General features: G+C 51.2%; 1 protein-coding gene across 1 annotated transcript in view; it reads left to right on the top strand.

Annotated features, from left to right (window-relative positions):
* The window catches only part of Srp68 (signal recognition particle 68), a 31,085-nt gene extending 28,469 nt beyond the window's left edge, over window positions 1-2,616 (top strand). The window contains exons 14-16 of the mRNA XM_090350341.1: window positions 927-1,002; window positions 1,334-1,386; window positions 1,864-2,616. Of these exons, the coding sequence (XP_090206467.1) occupies window positions 927-1,002; window positions 1,334-1,386; window positions 1,864-2,091 (357 nt within the window). The 3' untranslated portion in view covers window positions 2,092-2,616. The remainder of the gene's footprint in view (window positions 1-926; window positions 1,003-1,333; window positions 1,387-1,863) is intronic.
* The last annotated feature ends 10,000 nt before the right edge of the window (window positions 2,617-12,616 follow it).

Genomic DNA, 12,616 nt, shown 5'->3' with positions numbered 1-12,616 from the left:
AGCCCTGAGTTCAAGCCTCTCAACCACCATGAATAACAAAAAAGCCATTTCAACAAGCATAATGGCACATATCTATAGTGTCAGCACTAAGAAGGCTGAGGCTTGCAAATGAAGAGTTTAAGCTTTCACTACATAGCAGGACCCAGTTTCCAAAATAAATAAATAAGCAAACAAATAAGAATGGAAGGAAGGAAGGAGGGGATGTGTTAAGTAATTCATTTATTTGGTTGCAAAGAAACTAGACTGTGCATACATATACATATATATATGTATATATATGTATGGGGGGGCCTTGGGTTTAATCCCCATCTCTGCAGAAACAAAATTAGTGGAATTAGAGATATTGATAGGAAGGGGGGTGGGGAGAGCAGGTGAGTGAGCACTAAATCAGCACCTAGTGAGGCACCATTGTGACACACGTTGACAAGTTAGTGTAGAGCAGTGAGACACTTTATAACTGACCATCTGCGTCATACACTGCATTGTTGGGGAGATGGTGCCAGAGGAGGGAGGCAGGATGCGTCTGTGGCCAGACCTTGTCAGATCATTCCGTTGTGCCACATGAGAGACATGAGGCCCCAAGCAAGGCATGGGCCGTGGTGGCTGAGGGCTCAGTTCTGAGTCCCACCTCTGCTCCCAAGGGAGAGTCCTTTATTTTGTCCATGCCTCATGGAGTTAGCAGTTACATAAACTATGAATGATCAATTACTATTCTTATCACTATTTCAAGCATTCTTACTTAAGCCGTGATACAGATTTTCTCATTTGAAATAGGCCAGAATTTTTTGTTGTTTTGGTTTAAATAGAACCATGTAAAAAGTCCACAGCTCTGAAAATCCCAGTGGGCTGGCCTGATCCCGGCCAGCGTGGGCGCTGCTATGGCCAGCCTGCCCGCTCCTGAGCATATGTTCTGGGAATTGTTGCAGGACCTGCCCGACGTTCAAGAGCTCATCACTCAAGTGCGCTCTGAGAAGTGCTCGCTACAGGCTGCGGCCATCCTGGGTGAGCCACCACCTGCTCCCTGCCACTGCCCACCCCTTACCTTACCCTGTACCACTACTGTGAGCATGAAAGGAGTCCTGCTATCTCATCTTCACGTCTGCAGAGGCCTGTCCCATCTTCCCTTTCCCTCTTCCTTACACCACCAGCTCCTCTAGGCTGCCGGCAGTGGGTCTGGAGTTCATTATCTGTTCATACCACTTCTCAGCAGCATTGGGGTTGGAAGGAGGTGGCTTGTGACCACATTTGGGCTGCCTTGGCTCTGGGGTGTGGACTGTGCGCGGTGGCTGGCACACACAGGCCCTGTTCTTACTGATTCCCTGTGCACTTGCAGATGCCAACGACACCCATCAGACAGAGACGTCCTCCCAGGTGAAGGACACTAAGGTACGCCTGGCTTTAGGGGGATGCAGTCGCTTGCAGGGAGACTGCCCTCAGCCCTTGCCTCTTCCCTCCTTTCTCCTGCTCATAGCCCTGCACGGCGCTTGTGTGGCCTAGTAGATGGCTGGGTGGCCTGAGTAAGAAGGTGGGGGAGGCTTGGATACATTCATGCCTGAGGGTCATGTTCTGGCCTGGACTCCCTGGTGACCTCCAGGGGTCAGTGGCTGACCTCGTAGGGACACACTACACACCCTGCGCGCGCACACACACACGCACACACACACACGATTAACCTGGGTACCTAGTACTTAGTGGAAATTCACCACAGATTTTCTGTGATTAATGCCTCTGATTTAACACCCTGCACACACACACACACGCGCGCACACACACACAAACGCACACACACAACCTGGGTGCCTAGTGCTTAGCGGATATTCACCACAGATTTTCTGTGATTAATGCCTCTGATTTAACTTCCAGCCACTGGTGGAGCGGTTTGAGACTTTCTGCCTGGACCCTTCCCTGGTCACCAAGCAGGCCAACCTCGTGCACTTCCCGCCGGGATTCCAGCCCATCCCTTGCAAGCCTTTGTTTTTCGACCTGGCCCTCAACCATGTGGCCTTCCCCCCACTGGAGGACAAACTGGAGCAGAAGGCCAAGAGCGGCCTCACGGGGTACATCAAGGGCATCTTCGGCTTCCGGAGCTAACCGGCCCTCCTCTCTGCCTTGTGAGAACAGCCCGGCCCATTCGGTGCCGTGAAGCCCAGGTCTGCGTTGGCCAGGGCAGAGCTCAGCACCCTCAGCCCTGCGCCCCACATCTTGTGTTTGTGCACCTACATTCTTACCCACGTGTGGGAAGGACACACTGCCACCTTCTAGGCCCTGTGTCAGGGTCACTCCGTCTCCTGTGCTGTCCAGGCTCCTATGAGCCAGGATTGATTGCCTTTGCTCAGTAATGTGTTCAGGGGTTCCACAGCAGGCTCGGGGTGGGGTGTGGAATGTTTTGTTATGTGTCCTTAGCACCATGAATTTGAAATGAACTCATCCCTGCCATGGGGTCCAGACCCCCCAAAGTCTGTCCATGACTGCACCATCGGCAGCTCGCCAAGAATTACTCTCAGCCTTATCCCCTTTGCCAGTTTAGAACAAGCAGAGAGCTCTATTTTTAGAAGAAATATGTTACACTCAGAAGTGATGGAACCAAATCTTATATTAAAAGGCAAAGCTGGTGGAGACTGTGCCATGTGTTGCTTGTCCCCCACCCTGGTCTGCTCCGGGCCTGGTTGAGGCTGGGCCCAGGCCTCCTCGCAGGTGCACACACGCGTGCTCCCAGCCTGCAAGGCTTTCATCCCACCCATTGTAACTGGCCTCTGCACCTGCGGCTCCCCGTAGTCATTCTTGATGTTACTGCATCCACCGTAGACATCACAAAAGCAGTGTGAGAAAGAAGGAATAAACGTGATTTTAACCTGAGCTGTACCTGACACCAAATTCCACTTGTCCATGACAAAGAAAGTCCATTAGGGGCTGGGAACGTGGCTTAGTGGTAGAGTGCTTGCCTAGCATGCATAAAGCCCTAGGTTTATTCCTCAGTTCCGTATACACAGAAAAAGCCAGAAGTGGCACTGTGGCTGAAGTGGTAGGCCAGCCTTAAGAAAAAAAGAACCTTAAACTGGGCACGGCGGCTCACGCCTATAATCCTAGCTGCTCAGGAGGCTCACATCTGAGGATCACAGTTCAAAGCCAACCCGGGCCCTAAAAGTCCATGACACTCTTTATTTCCAATTAACCTCTAGAAAACCAGAAGTGGGGCTGTGGCTCAATGGGTAGGGTGGTAGCCTTGCACTGAAGAGCTCAAGGACAGCACCCAGGCCCTGAGTTCAAACCCCAGGACTGGCCAAGGATGTCTACCAAGAAGAAGGTCAGCCCCAGTGCAATTCAGATCTGGAGTGGACTGTGCAGCAGAAGGGGAAGATGAAGGGTCTGAGGGTCACTCCAAGGCGGCCTCCCTTTCCCAGCCATTGCAGACAGATGGCAGGAGACACCGTGTTGTCAAGGTCTAGAGACCACCCCGTGCCCTCCTCCCCCTGGCGCAGGGGTGGAGGAGCTTCTAGAAGCTGGTTTATTGATGTATGTAAGCTGTGCTGCAGTTCAAGTTACTGTGTTATTTGAAAGTGTTAACTATCTATGGTAAAACTTGGCAGCGCCTTTTTTCCTTTTAAAAGATATAACAGTTTCAATTTCCCATTGAAGTCCTGGCTTTAGCCCCAAAGGTTCTGGTCAATGTGCCTGGCGGTGGAGGCAGCACAGAAGACTTGGTTAGGTTGAATTAGGTTAGTTCTACAGGTCAGATCTAGTCTTCTACAAAGGGGCAATCACTCTACCACTGAACAGAGCCCACCCCTGGCTATTTATTCCTGCTCTACCCTCCAGAGCGCTTTCGGCACCAGGCTGTGGGCCAAGGCTCTGCAGCTATGTCAGCCCAGCTTGTCTTCCAGCTCCAGGAAGCTAATTCAGGGCCCCTCTAGCAGGCAACCTCCACCCCACTTTGTCAGTATTGGAGGATGTGAAGGGGCTGAGGTTAGAGATGCTTTTTTCTGCTCTGTATCTTCCTACGAAGGTGTCCCGTTTCCTGGCTCTTCTCCAGCCCCTCCTATTCTGGTCTGCACCCTCTGGAGACCCACATTTTAAACAGCAGGAATGAGGATGGAAAGCCCTCTGACTGTACATCTTCATGTTAAGATTGTTTAATGTGCCGGGCACTGGTGGCACACGCCTACAATCCTGGCTACTCAGGAGGCTGAGATCTGAGGATTATGGTCAAAGCCAAGCCCAGGGGCTGGGAGCGTAGTCTAGTGGTAGAGTGCTCAACTAGCATGCATGAAGCCCTGAGTTTAATTTCTTGGTACCACATACTCAGAAAAGGCCGGAAGTGGTGCTATGGCTTAGGTGGCAGAGTGCTAGCCTTGAGCAGAAAGTATCCAAGGACAGTGTCCAGGCCCTGAGTTCAAGCACCAGAACTGGCAAAAAAAAAAAAAAAAAAAAAGCCCAGGCAGGAAAGTTCATGAGACTTTTCTAATTAATCACAGAAAAAGTCAGAATTGGCACTGTGGCTCAAGTGGTAGAGTTCTAGCCTTGAGCAAAAGGAGCTCAGAGACAGCATCTAGGCCCAGAATTCAATCCCCAGGCCAAAAAGAAAAAAAAACACGCTATTTTTTTTCATGGCTGCACTTTCCCCTTAGTGTCCCCAGCACGACCAAGTAGCACTGGCTGTCATCAGCATCACACTGGCCCTGACACAATGTAGACAACCATGTGTTGCAGTAACGTCACGTGTACATAAGGAGACACCACCTAGAGCAAGGCCTCCGGGTGTCTCCACATCCCTTCACCTAGCCTTTCAGACACCAGCGGGTCCATCAGCACCAAACGCAGGCTCTTCTTGTCCTTGGGCCCTGAGGACAGGCTCCAAGCCGGGTCCTCCTCGTGCCTTGTGGGGATCAGGAGATGGGCCCTGCCCCTCCTGGAAGGGCCAGCAGGAGTGTCCTGTCTCCCAGGGTGCAGGTTCTGTCTTGGTAGCAATGGCTGCACTGAAGGGACCTGAAAGGCCAGCGGAGGGCTCTGTGGGGACAAGTGATAGGCAGAGTGCTTTTCTTCATTTTACCCTCCCTCCCAGCACTGGCCAAAGGTGTGTCCTGTGGTGTCACATTAACCACTCCCCACCATCTTGGTTCCCCATCGCCTTACTCTGAATCTCTTGTCCAGCCAAGAAGTGACAGCCTCTGGTGGCAGCCCCTTTTCCCACAGCCCTAGGCAGCCTTTTTCCAGAAAGAGGAGGCCCTAACTTCACCCTCTCCAGGAGGAGGTTGGTGCCAGGGTCTTTAGAGGCAATGGCTGGTCTCTGTTCACCATCATCACCATGGCGATGCCAACATTTCACACACAGACCATCATTAGTTACACTGAAAAGCTAATTGATCACAGGCTTCTAAACAGGCGTGGTGGCTCACACCTGGAATCCTAGCTACTCAAGAGGCTGAGATCTGAGGATCGCAGTTCAAAGCCAGCCCCGGCACTAAAGACCTAAAGACTGTGAAACTCTTTATCTCCAATTAACCACTAGAAAACCAGAGGTGGCCCTGTGGTTCAAGCGGTAGGACAGTAGCCTTGAGCTGAAGAGGGACAGGGCCCAGGCCCAGGGTTCAAGCCCCATGACCTGCCAAAAAAAAAACAAAACAAAAGCCTTGGAATATTCGAAATCTAGGAAAATATCCAAAAATAGCAAGACTGTGTCTTGGTTTTTGTTTTTGTTTTTTTAATAATAAAACAAAGCACTTGTCATGGGGTCCAGAGTATGGTCTAGTGGTAGAGTGCTTGCCTAGCATGCATGAAGACCTGTGCTTGATTCCTCAGTACCACATATATAGAAAAGCCTGAAGTGGTGCTGTGGCTCAAGGGGTAGAGTGCCTACCTTGAGGAAGCCCAAGGACAGTGCTCGGGCCCTGAGGTCAAACCCCAGGACTGGCAAAAAAAAAAAAGACTTGTTTCTATGGAGATGGAAACCAGATTTAACTGTGAAATTTATTGATGCTTCAGAAATGGAGAATAAATTGGAAGCTGCCTGCCTCTTGACAACAAGCAAGAAGTATCTCTAACCTACTGGTCTGTTAGGTGCCTGCCCAGCCTTGGCAGGGCTGTGGTCAGGGACAGGGCCCAGGGCAGGCTATCCCAGGTGCGTGTGAACCCCGGCCCTGGCCCTGCATACTAGCAAGCACAGAGGAAAGGCAACTGGAGGCACTTTTAGTGATGCAAAGTGAAGAACGGTCCTCATCACCTGGGAAAGAGCTGCAGCATTTCCAACAGACACACGTTCCCCAGAGATCTGTGACAAGAAGTACTCCAGTTAAACAATGGGTAACACTGCAGGGGTGGAGAGCTGAGCCACATTACTGTGGCTCATCTGTGCAGTGGAGAATAGAGGCCTGGCCACTTGTCACCCATGCCCCCCACCCATGGCTCCAGGTCAGTTGCCCAGGGAGAGCAGAGGTCCTGGACCCATGGACTGAAGGCTCCGAGCCACTGCCCCATGCTGCATGGCATGCAGCCTTGTCCGGCCCGTGCATACTGAGCAGATCCTGTGGATCTGGTGTGTTCCCCAAACTGAATTTGAAGAATTAAAGTGCACAGACATTCTCTCACTGCAGCCTGATAGGGAGGAGGGGTTTCTGGGGCCATCTAGGCCCAAGGTAGGTGGCCAGAAGTTGAAAGGGGGAGGGGAGAGGGCGGGGGGGGAGGAAGGGAGGAAAGGAGGAAGGGAAACTGGTTCTTGGAACAAGCCAGCCTTTGCCCTTTCCTTCTGCCTTCTGAACTAAGTCGTGCTAAGCCTAAGCCTAAGCAAAGCTGTTAGCACAATAGGCAGGCACTGATTGACTTGGCATTCTCCCCTTTCCAGTTTCCTGGTGACAAGACAAGTTAGGCAGGCCCACCTCTCAGCCGAGAACATACTAGTTTGTTCATGTGGGGCTGAAACTGCTGCTGCAGCTCAGTAGTGGAGCTCCTCTGTCCAGTCACTGTGTGGCTGTCACTTTGTCACAGACCTGGTTAGTTAGCTGCCCTCATTACACCTAAACTTCAAAACAGGCCTCAGGTTCTCACCTCTAGCCATTTAGAACTGTCCTGCCAGAGCCCAGACATCTTGGGTGAGGCCAAGAGGCTCAGCAGTTGCTGAGCAAGAGTGGGCAGCTGCAGACCTGGGCGACGCGGAGCGGCTCGAGCACAAGCACCTGCCATAGCTGCAAGGTGTGAGCTCCACTGGCACTGGTCCCACCAGGGGGCTGGGACATGCCACTGGAGCCCAAAGCCAGGGAAGGGATCTTTTGCACCCTGAAGCAGCCCTGCAAATGCAGATTCCTAGGATTCCTGCTGCTTTCTGGCCATTTGGTATAGGAGTCCTGTTCTAGACCCAGACATGATTCGGTTATGTTTTTCCTCTATTTTATTCTATTCATTTTTGCAGTGTTGGATTGGAATCCAGGGCCTCTCACAGGCAAGGTAAAGTGCTCTACCACTAAGCCACACAACCAGTCCTGGCTTGTGTTTTTCTATGTGTGCTGACCTAGGGCTTGAACTCAGAGCCTGAGCATTGTCCTTGAGCACTTCTGCTCAAGACTAGCACTCTGCCACTTGGAGCTACAGCTTCACCTCTGGTTTTCTGGTGGCTAATTGGAGCCACCAGAGGCTTTCCTACCCAGGCTACCTTAGAACTAAAGTCTTCAGATCTCAGCCTCCTGAGTAGCTAGAATTATAGGTGTGAACTACCGGAGCCTGATTTTATTTTATTTATTTTTTGCAGGGAGAAGGGGCTGTTGATACTGTTTTATGCCAGTACTGGGGCTTGAACCCAAGCTCTTGTTTCAATTTTTGCTCAAGGGCCGGGAGTTTTGCCTGGTGGTAAGTGCTTGCCTGGCATGCATGAAGACCTGGGTTCAATTCCTCGGTACCACATACATGGAAAAGGCCGGAAGTGATGCTGTGACTCAAGTGGTAGAGCTGTAGCCTTAAGAAAGCCCCCAGGACTGGAAAAAAAAAAAGAATCTCTCTACTTAATAGTGGAGTGCTCACTTAGCATGAAAAGTCCTGGGTTCAATTCCTCAGTACCACATACACAGAAAAAGCTGGAAGTGGTGCTGTGGCTCAGGTGGCAGAGTGCTACTCTTGAGCAAAAAGTGTCTAAGGACAGTGCCCAGGCCCTGAATTCAAGCTCCAGGGCTGACAAAACAAATTTAAAAAAAATAAAGAAGGAAAGAATTTCTCAGATTTTTCTGCCCACACTGGCTTTGGATCTTGAACTTCAGCTTCCAGAGTTAGCTATGGTCACAACTATGAGCCAACAGGTACTTTGGTCTGCCTTTTTCCCCCTCTAATTAGGTGGTTCATGCCACCTTTCATCTACCTTCAGCATTTTTTTTTTAAATCAGGCTTCTAGGCAGGTTCATGGGCAAAAGTGTCTCTTCCAGACAGTGCATAATTCCTGGGCCTGCAGCCTCTGCCCCTTGCCCTGCACCTGCCTGGATGGAAGCAGGTTCCTTCCTCCAGCTCCCACTTCCTGTCTGTCTTCCCTAGGCCAGGCTTATGGAAAGTTAGGGATGGGAGGGATCATTTGGCCTTAGTCCAAGGATCTGAAGGCAGAGTTTTTGTACAAACAGAGGGCAATTTCCTGAGACAGCAGAGCCTGTCCTCATCAGGGAGCAGCTTAGGCTCCCAGGGCAGAGACAATTACCACCATCTGTTTCAATATAGAGAAGCATGTTTACCCTGTATGGACCCCTTGAGCTAGAGAAGAAAGTAAGCACCGTTAAGCCCTGGCATACTTGCCAACTGCCAACCTTTGGCCTTACCATACTTGTGCCTGTGTGTGACAGCCTCGGAGCTAAAAGCAAGGCCACCTCCCATCTGGGGAATCCTCCTACTCAGACTGCCGATTTCATGGGCTATGATCTGCCCCCATTGGTCCAGGATCCCGGGCTAGGGACAGGAGAAAGCTGAGGTTAACAGTCATAGCAGGCACAGTGCTGGAAACCCTGGGCTATTTCATCTCAAATCTCTCAATCCAGACAGCAGGAAGCCAGTGCAGGTGAGGCCACAAATGTGAGTTTCACCTGTTTCTCAGTTTTATAGTAGTCCTATTTTAAAAAGTTTTTTAAAAAAAGGCAGGCGGTGGGGGGAATGCCAGAAGTGTGGCCTAGTAGAAGAGTGCTTGCCTAGCATACGAGAAGACCTGGACTCGATTCCTCAGTACTACATACATAGAAAAAGTCAGAAGTGGTGCTGTTGTCTAAGTGGTAGAGTTCTAGCCTTGAGAAAGCCCATGGACGGTGCTCAGGCCCTGAGTTCAAGCCCCAGGACTGGCAAGAAAAAGGTTAATAAAGTGAAATTAGAGATTATATCTTGCCTGAACTGGGGCTGTAATTCAGCACCTCAGCTCTGGCTGGGGTTTGTGCTCAAGGCAGTGCTGCTTTACTGTGTGAGCCACAGCTTTACTTCCTGCTATTTGCTAGCTAATTGGAGATAAGACTCTACAGACTTTCCTGCCTGAACTGACATCAAACCCTGATCTTCAGATCTCAGCCTCCTGAGGAGCTAGGATTATAGGTGTGAGCCACCAGTGTCCAGTTTAGAATATGATTTCTTTTTATATATTTTTATTGTAATTAAAAGAAGGATTACATTATATTCACCAGATAGAAGGTGCATTACTTCATATACATTGATAAAGAATACAATTTCTTAAACTCAAAAGATTCCCAATTGAAAAAAAAAAAAACCTGGGTGAAGTCGCTCACATCTGTAATCCTAGCTACTCAGGAGGCAGAGATCTGAGGATTGAGGTTCAAAGCCAGCCCAGGCACAAAAGGACTTGAGACTCCAATTAACCTCTAGAAAACTGGAAGTGGGGCTTGGCTCAAGGGTAGGGTGGTAGCCTTGAGCTGAAGAGCTCAGGGACAGCACCTCGGCCCAGGAGTATGGTGGTAGCCTTGAGCTGAAGAGCTGACAGACAAGTTCAAGCCCCATTTCCTACAAAAAAAAAAAAAGAAAAAAATTCCAATATCCTGTATCAAGTAATCATATAAACAAATTAACAATGAGATATTTTTTTTTTGCCAGTCCTGGGCTTGAGCTCAGGGCCTGAGCACTGTCCTTGGACTTTCTCAAGGCTAGAGCTCTACCCCTTGAGCCTCAGCACCACTTCTGGCTTTTTTCTATGTATGTGGTACCAAGGAATCGAACCCGGGTCTTCATGCATGCTAGGCAAGCACTTTAACCACTAGGCCAAACTCCCGGCCCAACAATGAGATATTTTTTTTTATCCCCTCCACCCCATCTTTGAACTCCTTTGTGATTACACACATAGAGCCCATGTGTGTTTGGAACAGGTTGTTCGAATACACAGCACCCACCACAGATTTTGAGTGTCTCTAGGCAGGCAGTCCCACCCTGGCCTGACACACAAAGATAACCCCATCTCTCTCTATCCCTATCCTTTCTCCTATGATTGATTCTTGGGGCCAAGGTTGTGCCACTGGAGCCAGAGCACCCACTGTGATGAGTCACCCCGAGTTCAGGTGTTCCTGCCTGTTGCCCAGTGGCTCTCATCTGGGGAGCTGGCTTGATTTGCTCTGACAGTAGACAGCCATGCCAAGAAGTCAGCTCTTGTTTTCCTTGCAGTAAATCAGCCCTGGAGCCCTGGGGCATGCAAGGGCACACAGTGCACATTTACCTCCAGGAGGCTTGCTGCAGACAGGGATGAAGCTCAATGGCCCAGACCATCTGGAGTCTGAACATCTTTCCCCAGGGCTTCTTCTGGCTACCACTTCCTGGGTCGGCACTAATTCCAAAGGCCTGAGAAGAGAGGCCCGTGGTGACCACTGGCCTCAGGACCATTCAACAAATGGCCCCCCAGGCTGGGAGCGCGGCCCAGTAATAGAGTGCTCACCTAGCATGCACAAAGCACAAAGCACAAAGCACAATTCTGCTGGAAATGGCACTGTGGCTCAAGTGGCAGAGCACTAGCCTTGAGCCTGGAGTTCAAGCCCAAGAGTTGGCAAAAAAAAAAAAAAAAAAAGGGCCTCTTTTGAGAACAGTCCATTGCAGGTGTGCCACTAGTGGCTATTAAAAGGGAACTGTCGGCTGGGAGTTTGGCCTAGTGGTAGAGTGCTTGCCTAGCATACACGAAGACGCGGGTTTGATTTTTCGGTACCACATATATAGAAAAAAGCCAGAAATGGTGCTGAGGCTCAAGTGGTAGAGCTCTAACCTTGAGAAAGTCCAAGGACAGTGCTCAGGCCCTGAGCTCAAGCCCACAACTAGCCAAAAAAAAAGGGAACTGTCACCAGTACTGGAGTGGAAAGGAGCTGGCACAGAGGCTGAGTGTCCTCTCATCTCTGGCACCATTTCACTAAGCCCACTTAGCTGGGAGGAGGCAGAAGACATGGCTGCCACCTTGGTTTCCTGTGGCTGCATGTTCTGCCTAGGCCTCTGTGGCCCTCCCCACCCCCACAGCCCTGCTACCCTCTCTTAGAAATGGAGGCCTTTGGGTTTCCTTCTCCAGACTCAAGTTTAGTGGCTTTCCTGTGAGATACAGCCAAAGGAGGCTCAGGCCTCTGGAATCTTCCTAGGACACCAGGCCAGGCTGGGGCTTGAACTCTGGGTTCTGCCGCTGGCCAGAGCCCTTCTCTTTCACCAGGGTATGCTGTGACCTTAGCCAGACCTGGTAGATTGTTCAAGCCCCAGACCAGCCTGGTGTGTCCCTTCCCTCGACTCTCCTCTCTACCCTTCTCCCCAAACCACGTGGTTCTCCTGATTCTGGGGGAAACACACACACACAGACCAGGGACTTCTAGAGCTGGATCCTACAAGAAGGAAAAGGCCACAAAACAGAATCACTGTGTCTTGGTAGCAAGCCCAGGGCCCTTTCCAGAAAGGAGAGGAGAAGGAAGAGGGACTGGAAACCAGCTCAGCACCCTGGGCCGCGCAGCACGGGCTGGGCAAGCCCGTGCATAATCCCTGCTGACAAGCCTGGGGAGGGCCTCTGGCTGGGCCTCCTGGCCTCTCTGGCGCTGGCCTGAGAGTCTTCAGAGGATCCCAATCATTTGTATCACACCACAGAAGGTGGTGTGACATGGAGCTAGTCACAGATGGCTGTGCCCTGAGGAGACAACTAGGCGGTGCCCCCTTTATAAAATGCCAGTAATGTGAGATGACTATCCCACCAATGTCCTGTGAGAAAACAGAGAGGCCCTGGGCTTCCCACCTGGCCTCTTCTGGCAGGCTGAGCCATGAGTGGGGCCTCCTAATAAGAGCCTCTGTGCTGGTGGGACTTCCTTTCATCACAGCTCTAGGGTCAGGGGCAAATCTGCATGGTCTGTGTGCATCTGTCTGTCTATCCCTCCGTCCCTCCCGCTGGCTCATTTCCTCATCTGGGTGTGATCCCTGCACTGCCGCTGGGTGTGTGGGTGTGCCAAGTACCAACCTCCCTCGTGGGAGTCAGCGTAGGCGCCCCACCCCTGGGCTGTGCCCTTTCCTCCCAGACTGGTTGTGCCTGGGCGGGCCAGGCTGGGCAGAGGGTGGGACATGTGCGGGCCCAGCCAGGCCTGGCCTCACCTGCAGGGAGGGGCCTCCCAGAGACTGCCTTCCCACACGGCTGCCCACCTCGCCACAGCCTGCCCGCCCCAGG

The sequence above is a fragment of the Megascapheus bottae genome, chromosome 17 (genome assembly GCF_031878675.1).
Source record: "Megascapheus bottae isolate mThoBot1 chromosome 17, mThoBot2.hap1, whole genome shotgun sequence".
NCBI classification, from domain to species: Eukaryota; Metazoa; Chordata; class Mammalia; order Rodentia; family Geomyidae; genus Megascapheus; species Megascapheus bottae.
This window is presented reverse-complemented; position numbering and strand designations above follow the sequence as displayed.